At 40.9% G+C, this 27,988-nt stretch overlaps 1 protein-coding gene across 4 annotated transcripts in view; it reads left to right on the top strand.

Annotated features, from left to right (window-relative positions):
* The window catches only part of LOC117405927 (ATP-binding cassette sub-family C member 4-like), an 87,221-nt gene that overhangs the window by 44,642 nt on the left and 14,591 nt on the right, over positions 1-27,988 (top strand). For 2 of the 4 annotated variants that reach the window (XM_034009461.3, XM_034009462.3), the window contains exons 20-25: positions 348-427; positions 17,820-17,970; positions 18,896-19,015; positions 19,759-19,869; positions 21,414-21,514; positions 22,287-22,478. In XM_034009461.3, the coding sequence (XP_033865352.2) occupies positions 348-427; positions 17,820-17,970; positions 18,896-19,015; positions 19,759-19,869; positions 21,414-21,514; positions 22,287-22,478 (755 nt within the window). Of the gene's footprint in view, positions 1-347; positions 428-3,938; positions 3,958-7,039; positions 8,596-17,819; positions 17,971-18,895; positions 19,016-19,758; positions 19,870-21,413; positions 21,515-22,286; positions 22,479-27,988 lie in introns of those variants that run through there. The other 2 variants (XM_034009463.3, XM_059029821.1) reach the window with 2 other exon arrangements.

Below are 27,988 nucleotides of genomic sequence, written 5' to 3'. Positions count from 1 at the left end.
ATAACTGTGGTATATCTGTCAATTCTAGTACTGTTTTTGGGGTCCAAACTGCTTTTGGACATTAGGCTTTCTCTTCAACTTTGCATGGCTGGGGCAAGTGTGTCACAACAGCAGCAGCAGCACTGAAATTGAGTGGATGATGTCGGCTTTCTCCTGCTCTTCATTGCATTAGTGTTGTCTCTTAGCCAGGCAGCTGCTAAGAATGGGTTGGTGTACTGTCTCATAAATTACAATATAAGTTTATGGCTTTCAAAATCCCCTGCTAAAATGCCATTATTTCATGAGGTGACATTTACTTTTTAAAAAATGTATTTTATTGAATGAATATCTTTTATTATTTGATTCAGGGAGAATCCTGAACCGCTTTTCCAAAGACATTGGCCAGTTGGACAGCTTGCTTGCCTTGACATTTGCTGACTTCATCCAGGTAAGGCAGTTCATCTGCAAATCGTGAATTTGTACACTGAGATGATTTCATGGTCTGCTGGGCCTGCTTTGCGGCCGGTGCCTCTTGTGATCACAAAACAATTACTTTGGGATTAATAACTTGCCTGACAGAGCATTAACACTTGTTTAATAAAAGTGTCAGCACACAAGCAGAGGATGGGCTGACAATTTCAATTAAGCACCATTAGCAGCCACTGGAAAAGTTAATGGGAGTCCTAATTATTGGGAAGGAGGAGCCTGGGTATTCAGTGTCAGCCTCTTGTTCAGCCACCCTTCAGCACTCTTGGCACATGTCCAGGTAGCATTACGAAATCTGACCGCAATACAGAAACAGTCCACTCTCACGAAAGACAATGAGCCAGCTCATGCACCTATTAGCACAAAGAAGGGAATGTTTGCTGCACAATCTGAGGTTCAGGAGCGGGTGTGGTTCCTTTGTTAAAGATAGACAAAAGAAGAACAATGCTGGGATGAACTTAATACTGTCAATAATAAGAGTGATGTTAATGGCAGATAAAAACCTTGACTGGAACAAAAGCCATCTTAAATGGTGGAAGCACACAAGATCAAAAGCACAAAAACCTGTTTTATACTCCTGTGGTTTCTCCTTTTTATGTTATGTTAGATAAAGATTAAAAATGAAAATAAATAAATAAATAAATATATATATATATATATATATATATATATATATATATATATATATATATATATATATATAAAGGATACTGTCAAATTGAAATGCAATGAATTACATTAAAGGATAAAAAATACATAAATAAAGGTTTACCAAGTTAAATCTGTTTCCTGATATACCAGTATTTATGTTTTTAGTTAGACTTCATGGTTTTACCTGATTAAAAAATAAAAAAAAAACATTTTGGTTAGTCCCATTAATTAAGTATCCCCCACAAGGGGAGCCTTTATGAGTCTGTCAGCCCCCACACCTACTACTGCTAATATTTCATAGTGCTGGGATGAACATGGAATTTTCATATTAGGATATCCGGTCAAAATTTAGAAAAGTATTCAAATATTCTATGATTTTGAAAAACACAATCAAAGCCATTATATCTAATGCTGTATAAAAGTAAAAAAAAAAATACATTAAAAAATTGTCCAGTAAAAGTAGCCCTTTCCATGCTACATTGCTTTAAACCCCAGCTATGCTTTGACATAGGGTCCTCATAGTTGGCATTATGTGATTCTCAGTAAAGTGCCACTGCAGGTGCTGTCCAGGGAACATTAACCCTTTCCGTGCCTCATTGTTTTAAACCTTTGAAAATATCCATGATACAGTCTTTTTTTTCACATTTGTATTTTACTTCATGTTTACAAGTCATTCGATGGGACAGGACGTACCCCTGAGAATGCTACCAGGGGTGTTTCCATTTCTAGTTGTACCTGTGTTGGTCATCATTATTTCTAATCTACAATGATGACTTGACAAAACATTCATAACATTAATACACACGACTTCTAATAGCTTTACAATATACCCCACCAAGACAGTTTCTAGCAACTCTACATCATAAAGTCGGATAAACAGCATGAACTTAATTGTCAAGCTGGGAAAAAAATAGGAAACAGGATATAAAGCCAATAAATGCAAAGCAGGAACAAGCCTGTACTGTATATAAACCCACTGTAATACTTGTGCTGATTTGTGGTGTGTATATTGTAACATTCCAGGGTAAACAAGAGAGGCAGATGACGCGGCAAAAGGGAGGCAAGGTCTCATTCAGGTTTTATTGAGAAGATCAGCACACCACAACACAGCCCCAGACTGCTCGCAGGCAGCTCCTAAATAGAGATCCCCCCCCCCCCCCCCCCCCAAGCCCTATTGGCTCACACACACAAGGGCACATTTACATACACACTGACCAATCGCTCAGACCCTCAGTCCCGGCAGAACCGAACAAAAATCACAGTGCAACAAACACAGACCCCATCATCTACATACAGCTGCACTCTGCACGTGACACCCCAGGCAGTGTGCGAGCACTTACAGCTCTTTACTTACAGTTTCATGCAGGGTGACACACAAACGGCGAGAAAGACAGGACAGCGTGCGCACACACACACACACACACACACTTAGCACAGATCGCTTCAATATTTTGCAGATTTTTAATAAATGGGACATTAATTTTAACATGTCTTTCTAGCAAACAATAACCATGTCTGACAATGCTGTGGATACTGGCGGGCTTGAAACAGTGTTCATTAGCTTTGGATTGAACAATTTTAAGTAGACATAATTTGTAGTTGGATAGCTTCAAAGTTTTCTTGCACTGTAGAGAGACCTCTGTGCTTTAGCTATGGCACAGTGCTTGGCATATGCTAATTTAAGTCCCCTTTTCTTAAAACAATGCTGAGAATAAAGCTAATTATTTCAGCATGTACCATATGTATGGCTATGCATTGTGTGGACACAATGTACTCTTTCCCGGCTTTAAAAAATGCAGGTTTATTGTGTTAGGTACAAAGGTGGCATCATTTTGACAAAGTGCTTTTGTTTGGCATCCATTATATTTTTGTGTGCAGGTGCCTTTTAAAAGAACATTCTTTAATTCTTTCAGGAAGCTGTTTTCCCTCTTTTTACAAAGTATTAGCCGGACAGCAAAACCACCGATCCTTGCCATTGTTGTTCATTCTCTGAGGGACGTTTCCCAACAGTCATTGTTTAAATGGTTGTCAAGGGGAATAAAGTGAAACTTAATAAACAATGCAGTAACTGCTTTATCTCACTGTGTGGGGGATTAGCATTTAAGTAGTGGCCTTTTATACTGGGGTTAGCACTTTGGCAGTTTTAAAGAGGACCAACTATTCTTAATCTGGTGCTTCTCCCAAGCGATATTTTATTCTCTCTGGTTTAAAGACCATTTAACAGTGCAGTTGAGATACTTGAAAGGAACTATACCTTTCTCTTTTCAAATTGACGAAGAAAGAAACAGTGAAATCATCTATTTAAAACCACCTAAGGGAATTGGAACATTTGGCTTTTGTGAAAGGTTGACCTTTTAAATCCCAGCTTGCTTTTTCATTTGAAAACTGCCCAATTTAGGATGTGAAACCAGAGGGCCTGGATATAAAGATTGTGAAGGACAGGACAGGAGGAAGCACAAAGGCCTTGGCCTGACCGCTTTGACAGCTTATGAGCAACAGGTTTCCTCTGTGGGGGGGTGGGCAGGGAGATGACGTGAAAGAATCTAAACAAGGAATCAACACAAATTTAATCAAATACAGTGGGTGCTACTCTCAGAGTTTGCTTTATTGGCTGCCAGTGATAAATTTTGTGGGTTTTTTTTTTTTTTAGTTTGCACAAGTATTTTTTATATAGTAGTGTTTTAAAATTTGCTGAAAGTAACATTCGCTGCTTCAATAAGCATTGGTTAGAACACACCTAACAGGTATACATTTCAGTCTTTGCAGGAACAGTACTGAGTTACAGCATGTTTTATTTTTGGTGCATCATTTTTTAAATACAGTAATCCGTCATGTATCCACCCGTCACATATCCACCATGATCAGCTCTTCAACACTGTGTGTGTGAGTGAGAGAGAACCAGAACCAGGATTGGATACCGAAGAGCGAGTCAATCACTGACAGCCAGGCGAGTAGCCGGAGGTTGTTTATTGTTGAACAAAGTAGATTAGTTAAGAGATTGTAGATCCCAAAAAAGTTTTCATACACTGTCTTGTATGAACTCTGTGCTCTGTGCGCTACCATTGCTGGTAGTCATGTGAGCTGTTCTGTGTGTTGATATGTAAATAAGTCCTTTTCGCGTGTGGGGCTGTGGCAAAGTGGTAATTAGTAGCAGGTGTATAGCAGGTGCAGTGCGGATGCAGTAATTCCAAATAACAAACAGACAACAAAGTACGGGTGAAATGAGGGTTTTAATGATTAGAAATCCAATTGTCTGATGACCAGCCAGAAAACAATAATGAGCTGGCAATACACAGCAATGTATATTGCACAGTAATGAAAAAGGGTTGCAGTCCCGCAAACAATAAACACGGTACAAAACACACACAATTGGACACACACGATCACAGGTCCAAAGTGAGTGCTCTCAGTGCTTGTGGTGAAGTACAATATATTACGTGCTATTGGTGAAAACAACTGTTGTGGTGATCCGGCTTTGTGCTGGCCCCTGGCAACAGCTCCGGATTTGTTTAGCCGTCTAGTGCTATTTAATTAACAAACACAGACAGTTACTAAACAGAAAACACCAACAAAACACTCACAAACTCTATATTTCAGTTTGGGTATATCTCCCAGTCCTTTCAGTTTCCTTGTAACTCTGAAACCCAAGCGAAGGAAAAGATTTACAATTCTCCGGCCCCTTTTATGCAATTATGCATGACCCCTTGGTAAACGATTTCAGCTGACTCTATTGCCTGCAGCTGCTACCTTGTTTACCTTCCAGGTCATACGTTCCCGCACCAGAGCTTCATCTTTTTCCAGGCTGACTGACTTCCCGACCCAGGGAATGAACTGTCAGGTAAACCTGTCCAAAGCCTTTCCCTTTCGCTACTTAGTACCCTCACAGGTCGAGAGGGAGATTTACAACCAGAACTCATTATATTTCCGTCACAGGGGTGTATCAACTTCATTCTCCGTCTCGATCTCCTGCCTGTCACTCAGCAGCGAATGCACGCACCCACACAGCAGAAGGCTACCCTGTCACAAGTATTAATACCCTGTATCTTTCTAAACAAGAGATTTTATAAAATCTGAATCTCAACCTGTGTTCTACAGTAATATGTCTTCTAAGTTGTTTTCATGTGACTTAGGTTTCTGGATGATAAAGTCCTTTGAGAAATTGGCTTCATGTCTGCTACACAGCTGTACTCTGTTCTTTTAGAAGTGCCATCAGAAATCAGTTTCCTAGAAGAATACTGACTGGTGTGCATCAACAATAATTGATCCATTGAGAACACTTAGTATTGAAAAGCATGGAGCAAAAATGTGATTTACTGTTCATAAATGCATCTAAAACATTATTTTGCATATTATTTTACATAGTACTATAATGTTGCATTGAGAGAACTTCATTCATGCGAGGCTCTAAATAGGGCACCAAGGAGACTAATCCTTTATTGAATGCTTAATTTAGGCTGCAAGAAAGAATTGAGTTTAAAACCTCAGTAATCATTCCTTAAAAAAAAGTGTTCTAGATAACTAAACATTTCAAAGTACAGGTCCAGTAAAGTGGAGCTACACTGTATTTACATTGTTATTACATTGTTATATATGTGTACTTACAACAGCATTACGTGTATGATCGGAAAATTGTACTTTTCTAAATAAATGTGCTTAATGTATGGAGTTCCTTTAATAACATAACTACATTGTAACTGAAAGTTGTTAACATACCTGTATTGTGTATGCAGTTACGAGAACCTGAAAATGTGTAATATAGGCATGTTTTTTTTTTTTTGGTTTTTTTTTGAAGAAATTAATTATGTTTATGTTGATATATAAATTATTCTTCATATTCTTTCACAAAGTATCCTCACTGCATGGCGGACAGTGTGAAGCTTGTCATGGTTTGGTCTATTTTCACGTGAATGACTAGAAAAAGAAAAGTGGCTGACTAAGATGCTGAGAACGACACCAGCAGTTATGTGCCTCTGAGCCCCGTGTGAAAGTCGCTAAAATATGTGTGGTCTCGCAGCATTGTGGTCCAGTACATTTTTCACATAGCTTGACTTTGCCCTGATATTCAGTGGATAACCCTGTGGATGACAGCTCAGTTGTCTTTTAGTTCACAGGTGTCTTTTGTCAATAGAAAACTGTGTGATATTCTACCAACTCCCCCCGCCCCCCCAGGCATGTTAGGAATATAAAATCAGAAAAGGAGTGAGTTCTCTCACCAAGGCCCTTATTCTTGTTGCTGCCCACTCACCAGAAATATTAGCTGGCTCTTCCCCCTCAAGAAACTTTGTTTTTCAGCAAGAACCTTTTTCTTAAACCAGACCTCAATTTTTTTGTGTGTGTTTGAGTGAGAGCGAATATGAGCTTGGATGTGAAAGCATGTGAACAATCTTGCAGCTGGACTGTGTAGAATGGGCAATGATTTATAGGAAACAGTGAATTACAAAACCTTTTTTCCAGGCCAAAAAAACCCCCAAAAATCAACAGCTTGACTGAGCCCAAATAACTGACTTTTCATACCTTTTCATTGGACACAAAGACCTAATCCTGAGACTACTTGAGCCACCAATGTAGGCAGTGACTGAGACCACCACGGAATGTGTCAGTCCCTCCTCACCACACACAAAACACATTGACTGCAGCTTTATGAAGTGAAAACGCTGAAGAAAGGGAAAATGTGAAGGAGGTGTCCACAGTCATTTCTCTAAAAGAATAGCTGCTGCATCTGGGTATGTCGAACAAAGGGGCCTGAAGACAGGGATAATAGCATGGATCACTTGCATTCTGGCGTGTAAAAGAGTGGAACTGCCTTCCCTTGTTTCAGCACCACTGACCCTTGCATTTTATTGTGCGACCATGTCATGGAAAGTGTGTAGAAAAAATTCCAGCAATAATGCTTCACAGCATCTTTGTCATTTTGTTATTCCAGTGGCTGTTCTTCCTTCAAAACTCCGCACACAGCCGCTGAATTGAGAAGAAAGGGGGACTGCTGACACACGGTCTCGGAGGATGTTTAATTGTCAGAGATATGTTTATGTTGGATTGTGGAACAACAGTTCCTATCGGCACAGAACACAAATATTGCAATTTTGTCCAATTTTCTAATTTTATTTGGACATCAAAGGCAGATTAGTATCGCTTACAAAATAAAGCAGTTAGGCAGCTGAGATCTGAATGAAGTATGGGTACAGCAGCGTGCCCGGTTCAGCTAAACCACCAAATCGCATGCCTACAGTAGCCTTCTATTCTTGCTGGAAAGCAATTAGAGGTAATGCTTTATTTAAACTGTTTATATACACAAGCATTTTTTTCACTTTCATGTGCATCAGGCTTTAGATTTGGGAGGTTGTTTATTGTAATTGACCTCATCTGTATGTAGGGTGGATGGGGTAAGGCTTTCTGAGATTCTGACATGATAACTGGCAGACCAGGCAAATTGATCACATCAAACAAGAGCATGGCGACACTAAATCACCAGGGACTTAGTAAGGCTCGGCTAAAAAATAAATTGTCCTGCTTGGCTTGTTTGCCTGAAATGAACTATATTTTCAATAACAAAATAGAAATGTACTACTAATTGTTACCTGCAAGACAAACGTGTACAAGTGGCTATTTCCATCCTGTTACTGTGAAGTTTGAATATTTGACACTTTTTTTTTGAATTAGTCAGTGCCATGTCCATGTGCCATATAAGTTACAACCATACCAGCAAGATGTATTGGACTTTACTGTGCTGTTTCCTATCCTCCCAGATCACTTGAAATAACTTTTAGTGTCTTCTTTCTTTGCGGTGATTCTAGTTTAAGCTGGAAGTGATATAAAAAATAGAACTTTAAAATAAAGCCTCCTGGCTTGATAGAAATGTCACTGCTGGTACCTAAAAAGTTGTTGCACATGTACCCAAAAAAAAAAAAAAAAGTGTTCTCTTTTCAAACCTGTATGGTCTTGCAATCTGCTAAATACACATAATAATAATAATAATAAAAATCAAGAGATGCTGTTTCAGAAGTATTTACATGTCACAGTATATAGTAAGTTCTGTAGCAGCCAATCGCTGAAGTAACTAGCATATTGCAGAGTAACATTTCAGTCATGCTTCTCTAGTTTAATGTCTGTTGAGGGATAGCAGTATTTGCGGTTCTACTTAATTTTCCTGGGGTCAAGATTTATCCATTCATACCTGTGTGTACCTGTAGCTGCTAAATGAGACTGACACTAGAATTCTGCCCAGCCCCTTGTGAATACTTTTACCTTTGCATCATTATGGAATCTCTAATTCTAGTTCAGTCAGCCCTCTTTATACCACCAGGTAAGGGCCATGGGCAAAAACAGGCAGTAAGTGAGGGTGGTATTATAGTCAGGGTAAAAAAAAAACAAAAAAAAAAAACACACACAACCTTCTATGTTTGCAGTAAATTCAAACATTTTATTTTTTTAGTTATACAGTTACAGTTACTTTTGAGGTACAGTTTATAGTTAAAAATAAACACTCATTTAGTGTTAAATCACTGTGGCAATGCGCCCCGCCCCTGTGTGCATTTGTATGTTGCATGCGTGTGTTAATGTTGGTGTATAGTCATTGGTACACGGGGATATAAACGGGTCTGTGTTTCACGTGTATTTAAAGTGTAGATTTGTATTTAGGCACGAGGAGAGCACAAATCACTTCACGTGCTGGTTAAATGTAATATGTGAGCACGGGGTTGCACAGAATTAATTCATGTGCTGGGATTCAAGTGAATAATTAATTAGTAATTGAATCCCAGCACAACAGTATAAATAGGCACATTTTTAGTCACTGGGGGTTAGGTGTTCGGGAGTGGAGAACGGGTGTGGAGAAGGAGAGTTAAAATAAGAGAAAAGATCGTAAATATAATAGTTGTTTGTACTCACCGTGTTTGTTTGTCTCCGTGCACCGTTTGTTAAGTGTTTAGTCCGTTTTGTTTATATGTTTCTTTTGGCTACCAGTGCCGTGTCCTGTTTTTGTCTGTTCAAACCTTTTATTTTCTGTGCTGTTTTATGAAATGCTGAGCGAAACCATTCGCTCAGCTCCACCAAAACCCCAAGTCTCTGTCTGTTTACTCCCTGCTTCTGGTCTGACGCCACCCACTCCGGCCGTCTTTGTGACACGTGGTGTCAGAAGTGGGGTAATAGCGCCTCCAAGCGTCAGACCAGGAGAGGGGGTTCTGTGAAAAAAAAAAAAAAAAAAAAAAATAGTAAAGCGAGGATGGGAAGAAAGAGCTGCAGGAAGCAGCAGCAGCAACAACAACAGCTACAGCCCTCATCCTGCATGCCGGGCTGGGAGGAGGACAGCCACAACGGGGCAGTAGCCACCCCTCTACCCCCACTGCCACCGGGTTCCCCACCGTCCCGGGAAATATGGGACTGGCTGGTGCACCCCGAGGGGAACTTCGCCAGTGACCTCCCCATGGTTATTCACGCACTGCAGATGCGAGATGGGAAACGATGGGAGGACTGGGAGCAACAGCACAACCCGGCATCCGTTCGTGACCTCACCATGGTGGTGCTGGGTTACCTAGCTGCAGACATGGGAGGGATGCCTTCCAGTGAGCAAGAGGGAGAGGAGCAGTCGCTGCCCTCTCCAGTACCTGAGCGGGAGGAGCCTGAGCGTCCACAGCCCGAGTGGGAGGAGCCTGAGCGTCCACAGCCCGAGTGGGAGGAGCCTGAGCGTCCACAGCCCGAGTGGGAGGAGCCTGAGCGTCCACAGCCCGAGTGGGAGGAGCCTGAGCGTCCACAGCCCGAGTGGGAGGAGCCTGAGCGTCCTACGCCTGAGTGGGAGGAACCCGAACGTCCTACGCCTGAGTGGGGGGAACCCGAGTGTCCACAGCCCAAAAGGGAGGAGTCGGGGCGTCCACAGCCCAAAAGGGAGGAGGTCGAGGATGATGGCTGGGAGGTTTTTTTAAAGAACCTCGCAGCAGAGTTATGCCCTGGCTGTGGGGCTTATGGGCACACGTTAGCCATATGCCCCACCCAGTATGAAGAGGAGGAACCAGCGCCCAGACGGGGGGACCGCGAGCGTCCAGCGCCCAGACGGGGGGACCGCGAGCGTCCAGCGCCCAGACGGGGGGACCGCGAGCGTCCAGCTCCCAGACGGGGGGACCGCGGGAATCCGAAGCCTGAGAGGCAGCTGTTCCCACCTTCACCAGCAGAGGAAGAATGCCTGCTGGTTTCCCCAGCACAACCAGCAGAGGTAGAATGCCTGCTGGTTTCCCCAGCACAACCAGCAGAGGAAGAATGCCTGCTGGTTTCCCCAGCACAACCAGCAGAGGAAGAATGCCTGCTGGTTTCCCCAGCACAACCAGCAGAGGAAGAATGCCTGCTGGTTTCCCCAGCACAACCAGCAGAGGAAGAATGCCTGCTGGTTTCCCCTTCAGAGGCAGAGCCGCACCAGTCCGCTGCAAGAGAGGCAGAGCAGCACCAGTCCCCTGAAAAAGGGGGAGACTACACGCTGCTCCCACCTCCATCGGCAGGAGACTACACGCTGCTCCCACCTTCACCGGCAGGAGCAGAGCAGCCGGAGCTGCCTCTGCCTCCGCCACCTCCACCGGAAGGAGCAGAGCAGCAGGAGCTGCCTCTGCCACTTCCAGGAGCAGAGGAGCAGGAGCTGCCTCTGCCTCCGCCACCTACATCGGCAGGAGCAGAGCAGCCGGAGCTGCCTCTGCCTCCGCCACCTACACCGGCAGGAGCAAAGGAGCAGGAGCTGCCTCTGCCACTTCCAGGAGCAGAGGAGCAGGAGCTGCCTCTGCCACTTCCAGGAGCAGAGGAGCTGCCTCTGCCTCTGCCACTGCCCGAAGCAGAACAGCAGGAGCTGTCTCTGCTTCCCATACCTCCACCACGGGGAGTACGGTGGCCGGAGCCCCAGAAAGGGGAGCTGTCGGCCACAAAGAAGGGGGAGGAGGTCTGGAGACCACCAACCCCAGCAGCAGTTTCGCTGCCGGAGATCGTGGGGGAGGTCAGGAGACCTGCTCCCACTGCAGCAGTTTCGCTGCCGGAGATCGTGGGGGAGGTCTGGAGACCTGCTCCCACTGCAGCAGTTTCGCTGCCGGAGATCGTGGGGGAGGTCCGGAGACCTGCTTCCACTGCAGCAGTTTCGCTGCCGGAGATCGTGGGGGAGGTCCGGAGACCTGCTCCCACTGCAGCAGTTTCGCTGCCGGAGATCGTGGGGGAGGTCCGGAGACCTGCTCCCACTGCAGCAGTTTCGCTGCCGGCAGTACTGTGGTCGGAGCCCCACCAAAGGGAGCTACCGGCTACAAAGAAGGGGGACGAGGTCTGGAGACCACTTTCCCCAGCAGCAGTTTCGCTGCAGGAGTTCTTGTGGCCGGAGCCCCACAGGAGGGAGCTGCCGGCTACGAAGAAGGGGGAGGTCGGGGGACCACCTGCCCCCGCAGCTTTTTCGCTGCAGGACGGGACCAACAGGCTGTCAGCCGTGCCACTACCGGCAGGGGTGCTGACAGCATGGCCAGCCATGGGCCCACTGAAGCCTCCCTTCCCAGCCCGAGACTTTGTCCTGGACTGCTGGATTTTTAAGGGGGGAGGTGGCCGTTGAGGCCATGTGTGCTGCGCACAAGGGGGGGTATATGTGGCAATGCGCCCCGCCCCTGTGTGCATTTGTATGTTGCATGCGTGTGTTAATGTTGGTGTATAGTCATTGGTACACGGGGATATAAACGGGTCTGTGTTTCACGTGTATTTAAAGTGTAGATTTGTATTTAGGCACGAGGAGAGCACAAATCACTTCACGTGCTGGTTAAATGTAATATGTGAGCACGGGGTTGCACAGAATTAATTCATGTGCTGGGATTCAAGTGAATAATTAATTAGTAATTGAATCCCAGCACAACAGTATAAATAGGCACATTTTTAGTCACTGGGGGTTAGGTGTTCGGGAGTGGAGAACGGGTGTGGAGAAGGAGAGTTAAAATAAGAGAAAAGATCGTAAATATAATAGTTGTTTGTACTCACCGTGTTTGTTTGTCTCCGTGCACCGTTTGTTAAGTGTTTAGTCCGTTTTGTTTATATGTTTCTTTTGGCTACCAGTGCCGTGTCCTGTTTTTGTCTGTTCAAACCTTTTATTTTCTGTGCTGTTTTATGAAATGCTGAGCGAAACCATTCGCTCAGCTCCACCAAAACCCCAAGTCTCTGTCTGTTTACTCCCTGCTTCTGGTCTGACGCCACCCACTCCGGCCGTCTTTGTGACAATCACCCAAACAATAATTCCATAAAAACAAAAAAAGCATATGATGTTTTTTAAACAGCATTTTTAAGCATTTAAAAAAATAAACGTTGAATATGCTACAGGCAAACCATTTTTTTTAAACGGAAAGTAAAAAAAAAAAAAAAAAAAAACTTCTGCTGTTTACAAAACCAATGCTTTAGTTTGTCAGCCTTCATTTATGCAAAACTTGCATGTAAACAAGCAAACCTCTTACCTTACTTTTTTGTAACAATTACTGTGGTTTATAAAAGTCATTTATTTTAGACTGTGCCAAGCCCTTTTCAGGTTAAACAAATCGACCCGCTCCGTCAAGGTAAGCCATTTGTTTTTATTCATTAGAATGTCTCTGATTGTCCTTCGATTAACAGTATATGCCTCACTTAGACGAGAAAACATTTGCGATGTCTTGCTGACTTGCTGTCTTATTTTCAGATGCATACATGCAGATTTTTTTCTTTTGCTCTGGTGTTAAATATACGGTCGACTTGTCATGTTGTACTTTCTGTTTTGCGAGGGTGGCGTTATAAAGGGGGGAGGTATAATGCGGGACAACTGTAGTTTCAGCTTAATGCTTGATGGTTTACACTACACCACACTGGTAGCAGAAATACAGTCGGAATACCCCTTTTCTGTGCTGTAAATGAAATCTGAGTTGTTTTTCATTAGACACGATATTGAAAGTAATAATGCTTAAACATCTGTAATTAGGGTGCTAAATTAATGTGTGCTGTCTGGACTGAAACCAGTGCAAGTTACGTGGCTGGTTATGCCTGATTCTTTGCTGTCTAAGTCACATAATTTTCTGATTTATAAACGATACAGTGCCTATAGTAAGTATTCACCCACCTTGGACATTTTCACAGTTTGTTGTGTTACAACCTGAAATCTTGATGCATTTAAATGGGATTTTTTCCCCTTTGATTTACACAACCAGCTCAACACTTTGAAGAGGCAAGAGAATTTTTATTGTGAAACAACAGTTAATGAAAAATACAAAAAACTGAAATGTCTTGGTTAGATAAGCAATTACTGCTGTGAGTCTTTTGGGGTAAGTCTCTACCAGGTTTGCACATCTGGATTGTGCAATATTCGCCCATTCATATATGTTCAAGCTCTGTCAAGTTGGATGGGGATCGTTGGTGGACAGTAATCTTCAAGTCTTGCCACAGATTCTCAATCGGATTCAAGTCCGGGCTTTGACTGGGCCACTCTAGGACATTCACTTTCTTGTTTTTAAGCCACTCCAGTGTCGCTTTGGCTGTGTGTTTGGGGTCATTGTCCTGCTGAAAGGTGAATCTCCGTCCCAGTCTTGGGTCTTTTGCAGACTGAAGCAGGTTTTCCTCAAGGATTTGCCTATAGCTCCATCCATTTTGCCCTCTACCCTGACAGGCTTCCCAGTCCCTGCCGATGAAAAGCATCCCCATAGCATGATGCTGCCACCACCATGCTTCACAGTAGGGATGGTGTTACCTGGGTGATGTGCTGTGTTGGGTTTGCACCAGACATAACGCTTTGCATTTAGGCCAATTAGTTCAATTTTTGTTTCATCGGACCACAGAATCTTTTGCCACATCTTTTCAGAGTCTCCCACATGCCTTTTTGCAAATTCCAAGCAGGATTTTACATGGGCTTTTTTCAGCAATGGCTTCCTTCTTGCCTCTCTTCCATACAGGCCAGATTTGTGGAGTACCTGAGCTATTGTTGACACATGGACAGTTTCTTCCATCTTAGCCATGGAACGCTGTAGGTCTTTCAGAGTTGTCATTGGCCTCTTGCTGGCTTCTCTGACCAATGCCCTTCTTACCCGACTGCTAAGCAGATTCTGGGTGGTGCCTTATACCTTCCACTTCTTAATGATCGACTTGACTGTGACCCAGGGGATATTCAATGCCTTTGAAATCTTTTTATACCCCTCCCCTGATCTGTGCCTTTCCACAACTTTATCCTGGAGTTGTTTTGAAAGCTCCTTAGTCTTCATGGTAGTATATTTGCTTTGAATGCACTACCCAATTATGGGACCTTACAGAGACAGGTGTATTTAATCTGAAATCATGTGAACCATTTTTATTGCACAAAGATGGACTCCATTTAACTTATTGTATGAATTCTGAAGGCAATTGGTTGAACCTGAGCTTATTTAGGAGTGTCATAGCAAAGAGGGGGGGGGGATTACTTATCTAATGAAGACTTTTCAGGTTTTTATTTTTAATTGATTTGTTTCCCCCCCCCCCCCCCCCCCATTTTTTTCACACATTGAAAGTGTTGAGTAGGTTGTGTAAATCAAAGGAAAAAAAATCCCATTTTAAATGCATCCAGATTTCAGGTTGTAACACAACAAACTGTGAAAACATCCTAGGGGGGTGAATACTTACTATAGGCACTGTATGTACTTGAACATTAATACATTGTGTATTTAAGTCTGCATTCTAAAATACTCATTTGGAACAGTTTCTGAAATTCCTAGTACTAATGACAGTTTTAGGACTTTTTATTTTGTTCACTCAGTGTAAGCTGAACCACCGTATTCCTTTCTCTGCATGTTACCCGTGTCTTCTCTCCCAACTCCCAGTATTTCTTCCCTTGATCCCCACAACTGTTCACTTGCTCAAGAGCCGTGCGATTCTTTTCAAGATCACTGGTTCTTTTCTTAGTCATTTTGCAATTACAAAGGTGTATCTGTGGTTTTCTAATGTAATGCTAAATCACAGTACGTCAAACAGTGATTGCTAGTGAGTAAATGGGGATGTCCCACAGTTGGCAGTTACATACTAGTAAGAACTGACTGATTGAGGCCTGGGGGAGAAAGCTGAAACCACAAAGTGTAGAAAAGACTCATGGTGGTTTTGAGGAGTGCCAGTCATTATGTGAAAATTAAAATATTTAGCTACTAGTTTCACACCATACTCTTTAAGAACATTTAGTTATCTACTGCCTGGCTTTAAAGAGCCATCCTAATTTAAATGTTTATAATAACATAATTAAGTTACCTTTCTAAATGATCTTTAATACTACTTGTCTCATTTACTCAGATTAACAGAATAATTATTTTAGTCTGTTGGGCAATACAGTTGGTGTCCCACAACTTGTATGTGTGTTATATGTGTATTATCTTTTCCCCAAAGGCCAAAGTTCAGAAGAGTAAAAACAATATTGACAGCTGACTGATACATTATGTGTTCATGCTTCTGTAATGCCTTGCTTAATATAGTTTATTACTTACAGTAGAATGTTCAAAAAGAGTTAATGAATCTTTAAGGACACAACATCATTTGACTCACAAATGACCAGGTTTACTTCTCTGCATAGCTAGAAAAACACCGCGCAGTGCAACTTCAGACATTTATTTTATTTTATTTTATTTTATTTATTTATTTATTGCTTTGACTTGTATTTGCTGAGTTTTTCATTTTTTTTATTTTTATAAAAGGAACTTGAGATGGTATAATTTCTCAAACGTCTCTAATACACCACAACCCATCTCCCATCTCTTATATGAGTTGGAATTCAAATAAATATAGGAGATTTGCCATATTTTAAATATACATATACAGTACTGTGCAAAAGTTTTAGGCAGGTGTGAAAAAATGCTGTAAAGTAAGAATGCTTTCAAAAATAGACATGTTAATAGATTATATTTATCAATTAACTAAATGCAAAGTGAATGAACAGAAGAAAAATCTAAATCAAATCCATATTTGGTGTGACCACCCTTTGCCTTCAAAACAGCATCAATTCTTCTAGGTACACTTGCACAAAGTCAGGGATTTTGTAGGAATATAGTCAGGTGTATGATTGATTAAACAATTATACCAAAGAGGTGCTAATGATCATCAATTCAATATGTAGGTTGAAACACAATCATTAACTGAAACAGAAACAGCTGTGTAGGAGGAATAAAACTGGGTGAGGAACAGCCAAACTCAGCTAACAAGGTGGGGTTGCTGAAGACAGTTTACTGTCAAAAGTCATACACCATGGCAAGACTGAGCACAGCAACAAGACACAAGGTAGTTCTACTGCATCAGCAAGGTCTCTCCCAGGCAGAAATTTCAAGGCAGACAGGGGTTTCCAGATGTGCTGTCCAAGCTCTTTTGAAGAAGCACAAAGAAGGGCAACGTTGAGGACCGTAGACGCAGTGGTCGGCCAAGGAAACTTACTGCAGCAGATGAAAGACACATCATGCTTACTTCCCTTCGCAATCGGAAGATGTCCAGCAGTGCCATCAGCACAGAATTGGCAGAAAACAGTGGGACCCTGGTACACCCATCTACTATCCGGAGAAGTCTGGTCAGAAGTGGCCTTCATGGAAGACTTGCAGCCAAAAAGCCATACCTCCGACGTGGAAACAAGGCCAAGCGACTCAACTATGCATGAATACACAGGAACTGGGGTGCAGAAAAATGGCAGCAGGTGCTCTGGACTGATGAGTCAAAATTTGAAATATTTGGCTGTAGCAGAAGGCAGTTTGTTCGCCGAAGGGCTGGAGAGCGGTACACGAATGAGTGTCTGCAGGCAACAGTGAAGCATGGTGGAGGTTCCTTGCAAGTTTGGGGCTGCATTTCTGCAAATGGAGTTGGGGATTTGGTCATAATTAATGGTCTCCTCAATGCTGAGAAGTACAGGCAGATACTTATCCATCATGCAATACCATCAGGGAGGCATCTGATTGGCCCCAAATTTATTCTGCAGCATGACAACGACCCCAAACATACAGCGAAAGTCATGAAGAACTATCTTCAGCGTAAAGAAGAACAAGGAGTCCTGGAAGTGATGGTATGGCCCCCACAGAGCCCTGATCTAAACATCATCAAGTCTGTCTGGGATTACATGAAGAGAGAGAAGCAACTGAGGCTGCCTAAATCCACAGAAGAACTGTGGTTAGTTCTCCAAGATGTTTGGGCCAACCTACCTGCCGAGTTCCTTCAAAAACTGTGTGCAAGTGTACCTAGAAGAATTGATGCTGTTTTGAAGGCAAAGGGTGGTCACACCAAATATTGATTTGATGTAGATTTTTCTTCTGTTCACTCACTTTGCATTTTGTTAATTGATAAATATAAACTATTAACATGTCTATTTTTGAAAGCATTCTTACTTTACAGCATTTTTTCACACCTGCCTAAAACTTTTGCACAGTACTGTGTGTATATATATATATATATATATATATATATATATATATATATATATATATATATATATATATATACAGTATATTATTTTTACATAATATGCTTCTGCAGCTGTGAACTCTATCCATCACTATTCCTCCACAGAGCAGGGATAGCTGTGTGAGCTTCAGCACAGTAACCCACAATCTTCCAATCCTGACCTGGTGTTATCAGCCTCTTAGGAGGACAGTGAGCGCCGGGAGTGAACAGCTACTGCATTAACCCCCTGTCTCACCTTGCCCTTTGGATCATGCTTTTAAAAGAGACAATAAACTGGCAACACATGTTTTATTTTCTCTCCACAGATCTCCCTGCAGATTGTGGGTGTGATAGCCGTGGCTGTGTCTGTAATCCCCTGGATTATAATCCCGCTCATTCCCCTCTTGATCATTTTCATAATCCTACGCCGGTATTTCCTGCAGACCTCTCGAGATGTCAAGCGCTTGGAATCCACCAGTAGGTTTTAAGAAGCTCATTCTTTTTTCTTGGCCTTTTTTTATAAGCATGGCATACTAATAGCGGTACTGAAATCAAAGGCATTCTTCATTACAAGACATAGTAAGTAGTCCTCCAACAGTGCACCAGTTCAGCATGGCTAGATTACAGTGGATAGCCAACAGATCCACAGTTATAAATCCACCCTCCCTGACTTACTCTGTAACCATAGACACAGACCAGTAATTATTTATTTTTTGCAGCATGTATATAAACTCCATCTTGAAGATTTTAAAGGTGTACTTACTAACCTTTTAATTATGGTCTGTTCATTCACCTGTCCTGACTACAGGGTTGTACGCTTGCACATAACAGATTGTCCTCGCCTGTAGATATTTCAAGATATATCATTTTATTTTGTTTTATTCACTTGAAGGTCACTTGTTCGCCCACTACACACATGTACATGTGCTGTCTACAAAATGTGATCCTTTCAAATATAGGACATTTTCATCAACTCTTTTTGTATGCTTATTTATTTAAGGTGTTAAATAGCTTTAAGCATTTAACCCGCACTGCATGTGATGAGACACATTCTGGGACACGTTGCAATCCGTACCTGAACCTCTCTTTATCTCAAGCTTTAAACTTGGAACACATGGCTTATTCAAACAAGTGTTTCAACACAGCTGTAAGGTTCATTGAGAAATTACAATGTTGAAACGGCTGTTTGAAGAAGCTGTTGAATAGTCAACCAGTTTGTTTTAAGCAATTTAAGATAATGTGTACATTTAAAAGTTATGACAGCTTGTTTATCCCAGTATTTATTTATTATGTTTCAGATTCTAATCTTTCTAGGTGATCTGGGGAACCCGTACCCCAGTTTTAGATATGATAAAATTAATAATTTTTGATTCCTGAAGGTCTTTAATTTTTTTTTTTTTAGCCCGGAGTCCTGTCTTCTCCCACCTGTCTTCGTCTCTCCAAGGGCTGTGGACCATTCGTGCCTTTAAAGCAGAACAAAGATTTCAAAGTGAATTTGATGACCATCAAGATCTCCATTCAGGTTAGTGTACTATTGACTTCGGAGGAAGGCAGCTTCTTCAACCCTTGAGCAAAATTGAAGACATACATGGCAAGATCTTCATTCCTTTTCTTGTGTCTGTCTTGAAATAGAATCATTTCTTAATACAGCAGTAATTAATTCAAACTATATGAATTTGTTACAAGTTAGTAATAGTTTCCCAGTTCTTCTTAATCTGGGTCATTGTGCCCCCTAATTGATTAACACTATATATTCGTTTGTTGCATAAAGTGAAGTCCTGGTGGCCTCGCAGTACTGACACCTTATTGATTGGAGTATTAAAGGAAAGTTCTGGTTTTGGTTTAGTGAACATTCCCTGTAAGGGGCGCTTGTATGAATTTGCCGATATTTGCCATTTCTTGGTTTCCAGATGATAAAGACCTAATGCTTTGAGAGATTGGCTTCATACACAACTACATTCTATGACTATATTCTATGATGAATCCTTTCGTTATATTTACAGAGCTGTCGCTGCCAGTGTCAAAGCCTCATATCTGATGTTGAGGCCATGTTACTTTCTAAATTTCTGCTGTATGGAGTAATTGTCTTAATGTGGTAAACTGATTCTTTGAATGTCTTTTATAGTCCATTACTGATGTTGCACAGTTAAAAGTAACTCTTTCACTGCCACAGTGCTTTAACCTCTGATTTAATGATTGGATTGTCTGAAGCTCTTAAATTAAGAACCATGTTTTATCAGGACTTTTTGTCGTCCTCCCCCTCAGAGTCCTGGTTTTTGTTTTTAACCACATCACGGTGGTTTTCTGTTCGACTAGATGGCCTTTGTACAATTTTTGTACCAACGGTTGCCTTTGGATCTCTTCTCCTCGCGAATGGTAAGAAATGTGATTTGCTTTGCAATAACTAAGTATTTGCTAATGTGCTTCCAGATTTGGATCAGATAATCTCCTAAACTGGATGTTCTTCCCATTTAAGCTTGGTGCAATTGTAATGTAACCACTAGTCACTAAACCTGAAGTGATGTGTAATAAAAGCTGTACAATAGCATATGTAAGGAATAAAGCATGACACTGCATCTAGTTTTTATTTTCACCAAATCTGTTATAAAAGATATCAACATATATCAACCTTGGTGTCAATTTGTTTTTGATAAAATAAGGGCTGTCCTGGAAAAAAATGTTATCCCACCATTGCAGTTTCCACTTATTGCCATCAAAAAATATTTTCTGAGGGGCCTCCTGAGTGGTTGCATCCAGTAAAGGCACTCCGCGTGGAGTGCAGGGTGCGCCCTATAGCCTGGAGATCACGAGTTTGAATCCAGGCTTTGTCATTGCCGACCGTGACCGGGAGTTTCCAGGGGGCTGCACTCGGACAATTGTGCGGGTAGGGAGGGCTTAGGTCGGCAGGGCAATCCATGATTCACCACGCACCAGCGACTCCTGTGGCTGATAAGGGCACCTGTGGGTCTGCAGTGGAGCCATTCACATCTGTGTTGTCCTCCGGCACTATAGATCTGATGGCTTCGCTGTGGATCTGCAGTGAGAAAAAAAGACGGCTAGGTAGGGACACGTTTCAGAGGACGCTTGTGTCAGCCATCGTTTCCCAAGTCGCTGGGGGGTTGCAGCGGTGAACCGGGATTAATAAAAATACAATTGGCGATTCCAAATTGGGGAGAAAACTTGGGTAAAATCATTGGCAATTACTACATTTAATATATATATATATATATATATATATATATATATATATATATATATATTTATTTATTTATTTTCTGGAATATTAAACATGTGGTGGAAAAACTTGATTGCCCACAAGCAAGGCTAGGTTATCTAAAGACAATTAAGTAATGGGTTATCAAGTTTTATAGGACACCCCTCAAAAGTTCTGTTTCCCCTAAACTGCAACTGAGCTTTCTCATGCCCTAAAATACTTTCATTATTTGTTTATTTAGCAGACGCCTTTATCCAAGACTAGGGTGTGTGACCTATGCATCAGCTGCAGAGTCACTTACAACTACGTCTCACCCGAAAGACGGAGCACAAGGAGGTTAAGTGACTTGCTCAGGGTCACACAATGAGTCAGTGGCTGAGGTGGGATTTGAACCGGGGGCCTCCTGGTTACAATCCCTTTTCTTTAACCACTGGAACACACAGCCTCCTTCATCACTACCAATCTAAAATAGCCCAGTTGGACTCCATGTGGAGTGCAATTGTACTCCAGTTTTAAAACGCTCTGACAAACAATGTGTTATGGCTCTCAAAAGACAGATCCACGATCATAATTAGAAACAAAACAAAACAAAAAATTGTTGGAAAATGAAATTGTGCGAGGTAGTTTTAGGTCATATCCAGAAAATGACCTCCTTCGAAGCAAGGTAGTTTACATACTTCCCCTTTTTCTTTTTCCCGTTCTACAGAACTGGAGGCTGGCAACGTTGGTCTGGCCCTTTCCTACGCTATCACTCTGGTAGGAATGTTCCAGTGGGGTGTCCGGCAAAGTGCCGAAGTTGAGAATCAGGTAATTAAACCTGTCATGAAACCAAAAAAAATAAATAAATAAATAAAATTCAATCTGAATACAACTTGAGAAACTACAAAAATCCATCTGGTTTTATTGAGAATCAGGTAAGATCAAGTTTGTTTGTACAGTATATAGACATTGAAAACAATACATGTTTGACTTGGTAAGGAATACATGGATACAGAGCCCTGATGTGGAGTCTCAGTGCTGTGCTGTAGCATGCTTATGTTTGCTTTGGTTGACAGCTTCATTCACAGGTTTTTGTTCAAGGCAGCCGTACCTTTAACCACAAATCAAGCAGAGCTTCCTTTATCACAGCCCCAGTGTTTTCATTGACAGATTGTGCCGTGTTATTACAGGCAGTCATGGTGGATCACTGCTTTCCTAATTAAGACGCGCCCACTAGTTGGAAAAGATCCACATCTCTGTCCAAAACTCCTCAAGTTGTAGGAGTGTTGTCCTGTAAATTTTACTATAAACAACATTGAAATTCATCACACCATGACCTCAATTCCAAAATTCTGCCGTGTACATCGTGGGACTTTGAAAATGTCTGTGACTACAAAATGCAATCAACTGCTGATTGGTGCACATATGCTAGCTGTTCTGGAAGTCCAATGTAAATTCCAAATGTTAATGTGTTTGTTTTGCATATGATGAATATAAGAATATACAGTTTTTTCCTGTAGGTTTATGTTCACAGGATTTACATTTTAAACTTTTTGTAGAAGATTAAGATGCAACACTAATTATGTACGACCACCTTCAGATGACGTCAGTGGAGCGGGTGCTGGATTACACAGAGCTGGAGAACGAGGCCCCCTGGGTGACGGAGTGCCGGCCTCCCCCAGACTGGCCAAGGCACGGAGTGATTGTCTTCGAGGGAGTGAACTTTGCTTACAGCCGTGACGGGCCGCATGTTCTTAAGAACATTAATGCAGTTTTCAGATCCAAAGAGAAGGTTAGTATACTACGTAAGTTTCTATTAAACTGCCCTGTGTTAAAAATAAAACATTTGTTTTTAAAAAAATTAAAATAAAAAAAACACTGCTACACTGTCAGGCATACAGTATTTATTTCCAGACCCAGTTAACATTCATGCAGCTATCTTTTCCAAAAAACATATGTGCACTTTTACAGATACATACAGCTACAAAGTTAGTATAATTGAATAAAGCATGTTTTTAACTCTGCAAGGTTTAAAAACCCATAGATTCATATTCAGTTTGTAGTTTATTTTTTTTTCAATATAGCTAAATGTAGGTCATTAACAAGTACATTGTCAGGTGTTTTGAGTAGATTAAGGCACTTCTATTAATACAAAACAAATAAAAAAACTAAAAAATAACAAAAATATAACTGCTAATTAGCATGTAGAATAATGTATTCCAAGCACCAGAATGCAGTGCATAAGCAGTGAATGGTTTTAATGCCATGATACACAACAACAAAAACGTGTTATTGTGGTTTACATACACCAGAGCAACCATACATACATACAGTATAGACATGCTTTTTTCATCTAGTGCCTTCATCAGTGATCCATTAGAAATCATGTATTATTCATATTCTCGTATTTTCTTTCTTTTTTTTTTAGGTATAACTGCACATGCACAATGTGTGTCCTTTCTAAAAATAAATAATAATAAAAAAAAAAAGTGAGCTGGCCTGAATACACATTTCCTGTGTAAGCAGCACTGAGGCCAGCCACATTTTCTTTTGAAAAATGTTAAATGTTAAAAATGATAATTGATTCTGTGGATTCTGCATTGGATGGTCTGGAAATGAAAAGGGCAGATCTCAAGTGGCCTTGAAAAGACTTTCACAGCATTTAAGTAGTGCATTCCTTTGATGCTGTAGACCTGTAGGTTTTGTGTATGTGCAGACAGCTCTTTGCAAACACCATAAGTGGAACACGCACCTGTCACTCATCACCCTTTGTAGCAAAGTCAAACACAAATACCTGTGAATCACTGAAAATAGAGGGGGCAATGCTTTGCTTTACAACCACAAGAATATACTTCTAATTAATCTGTTTGTCTATGTGGTAAGTGGTACATGCAGGTGCAGGCGTGATGCAGTGCAGTAATGAAACACGCAGAGATTTATAATCCGGTTAGGCAACAGTTTTTATTTTTATCCAGGTCTGGTGACCAAATAATAATCCACAGCAATGTAAATAACAGTAAATAACAACAGGGTTGCAGTCCCAAATAATAAACACGCGTATCCTTCCTACAATATACTAACACGGTCACCAGTCCTGGGTGCATGCTGTAGTGCTTGTGGTGAGTGATACAGTTTATTTCGTGACAGTGGTGAAGTGCTGTTCCGGCTTTGTGCTGGCCCAAGGTGACAGCTCCGGAAACGTGTTAGCTGTCTGGTGATTCACAAACAAGACAATTCCTAACAGACAGAACAAACAAACAAAAAACACTTGCAATACTTTTATAGTCCTTTAGGGTCTCTCACCGTCCTTCTAGATTTAAAAACCACAAACCAAGCGAAGGAACCGATTACGATTCTCCGTCCCCCTTATATGCTGTCACGCATGACCCCTTGGTAAACGAATGCAGCTGCCTTTACAATCTGCGGCTGCTACATTGTTTTTCTTCTGGGTCAATACATTCTTGCAACGGAGTCTCGTCTTCTTCCAGACTGACAGACTTCCCGATCCGGGGAAACTGTCAGACCAGCCCGTCCAAAGAACTCTGTCCTCGATGCTTAGCGTCCTCACAGGTCGGGAGGGAGATTTACAACCAAGATTCATTATATTTCTGTGACAGTCTATCATAGAAATCTGTCACTGCTGCCACATTTATCCTTCACTGAATGACACATGCATACTTTATTTTATTGGGTTCATTTTTGGAAAGGTGTTTATATGTATGTATATACAGTTGTAGTCAAAAGTTTACATACCCCAATGGAAATTTATAATTTCTAGAAATTATAAAACAAATAATTGTAGGAAAAATCTTTAGTGGCAAAAGTTTTGCTTTTGTGGATGAGGAAAAAAAGTTACAATAGTCTAACAATGATTTATTTCAGCAATTTTGCAAAACTCCAAAAATGCTAATTCATACCCTGACAAGGAAAATGAAATTAATAGCTATTTGAGGCACCTTTAGCAATATCTTTTAAATAATCTTTTAAACAATTAGGATATTTGTCAATGAGCTTTTGGCATGATTCTTTTGTGATTTTTGACCATTCTTCAACGCAAAATTGTTCCAGTTCATTCAAATTCTGAGGATTTCTCTTGTGCTGCACAGCCTTCTTCAGCTCATACCAAAGATTCTCAATTGGATTTAGATCAGGACTTTGACTAGGCCATTCCAGAACCTTGATTTTATTCTTCTTTAACCATTCTGAAGTAGATTTAGATGTGTGCTGTAGATCATTGTTGTGTTAGACCATCCAGTTGCGCTTTAAAGTTTTGCAGCAGAGAGTTTCAGGTGATTGGCCAATATCTTTTGGTATGCTGTGGAATCCATTTTACCAGACTGTACCCTGATGAAGGCTAGTTTTGCCGCTATGCATCAGTAGTCTCTGTTTTTTTAGAACATGCTGGCTTTGTGTTCTATTTTTAACTTTTTGTTGTTGGATATGCCCCGTTAATAAAGGTTTTTTACCTATAAGTTTGTAAGAGTGCCTTGGTTTTTGGTGATTTGTCTGATGACAATGAAAACAATGGATACAGGTATTTTTTCACATATTTTTTACTAAATTTTTGAAGAAACCCTCGACTCCAAAGAGCACCTTTTTCATAACATGAAGATTTGTTATACTATAAACAGTTTAAACCAAAGAGCGCTCCTGGTTCTTTTTCTTTTTCTGATTCATTTTACCATGTATTGGAGCTAAATTTCCTGTGCCATTAGAGGATAAACAGCCCCATAGAAGGATTTTACCACTTCCATGCTTGACAGTCGGTATGGTGTTCTTTTCTTTGTACGCCTCAGCAGACTTTCTCCAAACATAATGACAATCAGCGTGACCAAATAGCTTGAGTTTTGTTTCATCATTCCACAGAACTCATACCATCATTCAAATGCCGTTTTGCAAACTTTGAGCGATTTGTCCTTGTGACGTTTTCCTAAGAGCGACCTATAGTTGAAATGGAAACCCCGGTCCCACTTGCAACCAATTCACTTTGTTTTCCACTGGAATCATCTTTGGCAGTCAATGTCAGATTTGTTATTAACCTTGTTCTACTTGTTCTTGGTGAAAGAACCTTCTTTCTTCCAGACCGAGGGAGCGTTGTGACAATAAATAATTTTCTGCCGAAGGTCTTCAGGTTTTGGTAATTGCAGCAATCATCCTATGCCTAACCCTTTTATACTCTCTAAGAATGTTCACCTACAATTCAGCATTTTCTAGACTTTTCTAGAATTGGGTTCTGCATGATCATATTTCAATTTCAAAGCCATACCCTTTGAAATTGTAGACAATACTATCATAGCATCAAAGGGTATGGCTACTTCTGAATTTGCATTTTTGGAGTTTTGCAAAAAAAATTGTTGAAATAAATAATTGTAAACTTCTGTTTTCTTGTAACTTTTTTTTTTTTCCCTAAAATTCTTTGTTTTTGAGAAATTTCTAGAAATTATAAATTTCCATTGTGCTGCAAGCCTACCTTAATACACGCTTGTGTTCCGATATGTACAGGGCTGACTAGTGGATTTTACTGTTTTTACTATTATTACAATACAAACTGTTATTACCCACTGACACAAGCATTAATGTCGCCGGTCTCCAATAGGCACCGGGGCTACTGGCAAATATTGTAAATAAACGCCGCGTTTATTTAAAGTTTTATGGTATGTAAACTTTTGACTACAACTATGTATGGTTGGTATGTATGTATGTATGTATATATACAGTGAAACTCTGATACAACATACTGCCTTGGCACCGTAAAAACAGAATGTTATAACCAAGGTATGCAATAGCCAGGTACATCCACATACCCGCTAATCAGCATTCAAAACAAAATTCAAAACCTGGTACAGTACTAATTGATAATGTGCATGTACAATGTATGTAGTATAAAGGTTTTACAGTAGAAACAATATAAAATAATGTAACATGTAACTAGTACATTACTATACAGTATGTAACATTCTGTATTTTAAGATTTAATACAGTAATTCTATGATGCCTTGGGTAAAGATGGTCAGCTAAATGAGTTAATAAAAAATAACAAAAAAAAAATGATAATGTAATTAATGTACAAATAATACTGTTCAGTAATTAGTAAAATAATAAATGAATGAATAAAAAAATAAAGTACAGTAATAATTAATACATTATAGAAATAATACAACTGATAATAATAATAAAAGTAATATACAAGTTAATAAACATTACCATGCAAACTGTTGGTTCAGGTACAGTACAGTAATCATTGCCTGTGTGCTACTTTTAAGAAGTCTTATAGATGACTGCTGCTTTTTAAACTTGAGCTCTTCAAGATGTACTACTAAGTCCATGAACTCATCTCCATTTGGTTGGCTCATCACAAAAGATTTAACACTATCAAGGGCCTGTTTGTACTGGCTGAGAGAAGGGACCACCATCACTGACACATTGTTCTCATCGTCACCCTCTGCTGCTTCGGTATCCACAGCGCTCTCACGACTGTCTAGAATGTCCTTTTACACTCTGCTGGTCAAACAGACCTCTGCTAGTGACAACATTGTCATCAATGTTAGCAAAGTCAGAGAAGCTAATGTCCCCTACATTAAGATCTGCCATCAATTGCTGTGCATCTTCCTCTTCCCCTTTTACTGTTTCAGCGTCACCCACCTCACCAGGTAGTTTGAATCCTGTATGTGAGAAGCAGTTTGAAATTGTTTCAGAAGTCACCTTTGTACATGCCATGGCATCCAGCAGTGACAGTTTCATTTCCTCCTTTCTGGCTTGCAGCTCCAAGAGGTGTTTGAGAACGATCCGTGATAGTGGTATTTAAAACCCTGTAGAACACCCTGGTCCATGGGTTGCAGTTTGCTGGTTGTGTTGGGTGGCAAAAATACAACTTTAATGTTAGATAGGTTCATGCTGGCTGGATGGGCAGGGCAGTTATCCAGTATTAACACAATTTTGCATTTCTTTGACCATTCTGACGTTTTAATTTCTGGTACCACTCTCCCGTCACCCATGGTCTTTTGTTAGCTTTGTATTTGCAGGGGAGGGACCTAACATTTTTTAAGCATCTGGGGTTCTTAGACTTTCCTATGATCAATAGGGGTAATTTTTCACCAACCATACTACTGCACACAAGAACAGTAAGTGTCTTTTTTTGCTCCCCCCCCCCTTGAACAGTGCTCACTTTTGAAGCACAGAGTGTGACGGCAGCATCTTGAGAGTCCTGTTTCATCTGCATTAAATATATCCCGAGGATCATATGCCGACAATATGTTTGACAGTCTTGTGTCTGTCCACACACTGCATTTTGCAACATCAACT

The sequence above is a fragment of the Acipenser ruthenus genome, chromosome 9 (assembly GCF_902713425.1).
Source record: "Acipenser ruthenus chromosome 9, fAciRut3.2 maternal haplotype, whole genome shotgun sequence".
NCBI classification, from domain to species: domain Eukaryota; kingdom Metazoa; phylum Chordata; class Actinopteri; order Acipenseriformes; family Acipenseridae; genus Acipenser; species Acipenser ruthenus.
The sequence above is the reverse complement of the archived record's forward strand: the minus strand, read 5'-3'. Positions and strand labels throughout refer to the sequence as shown.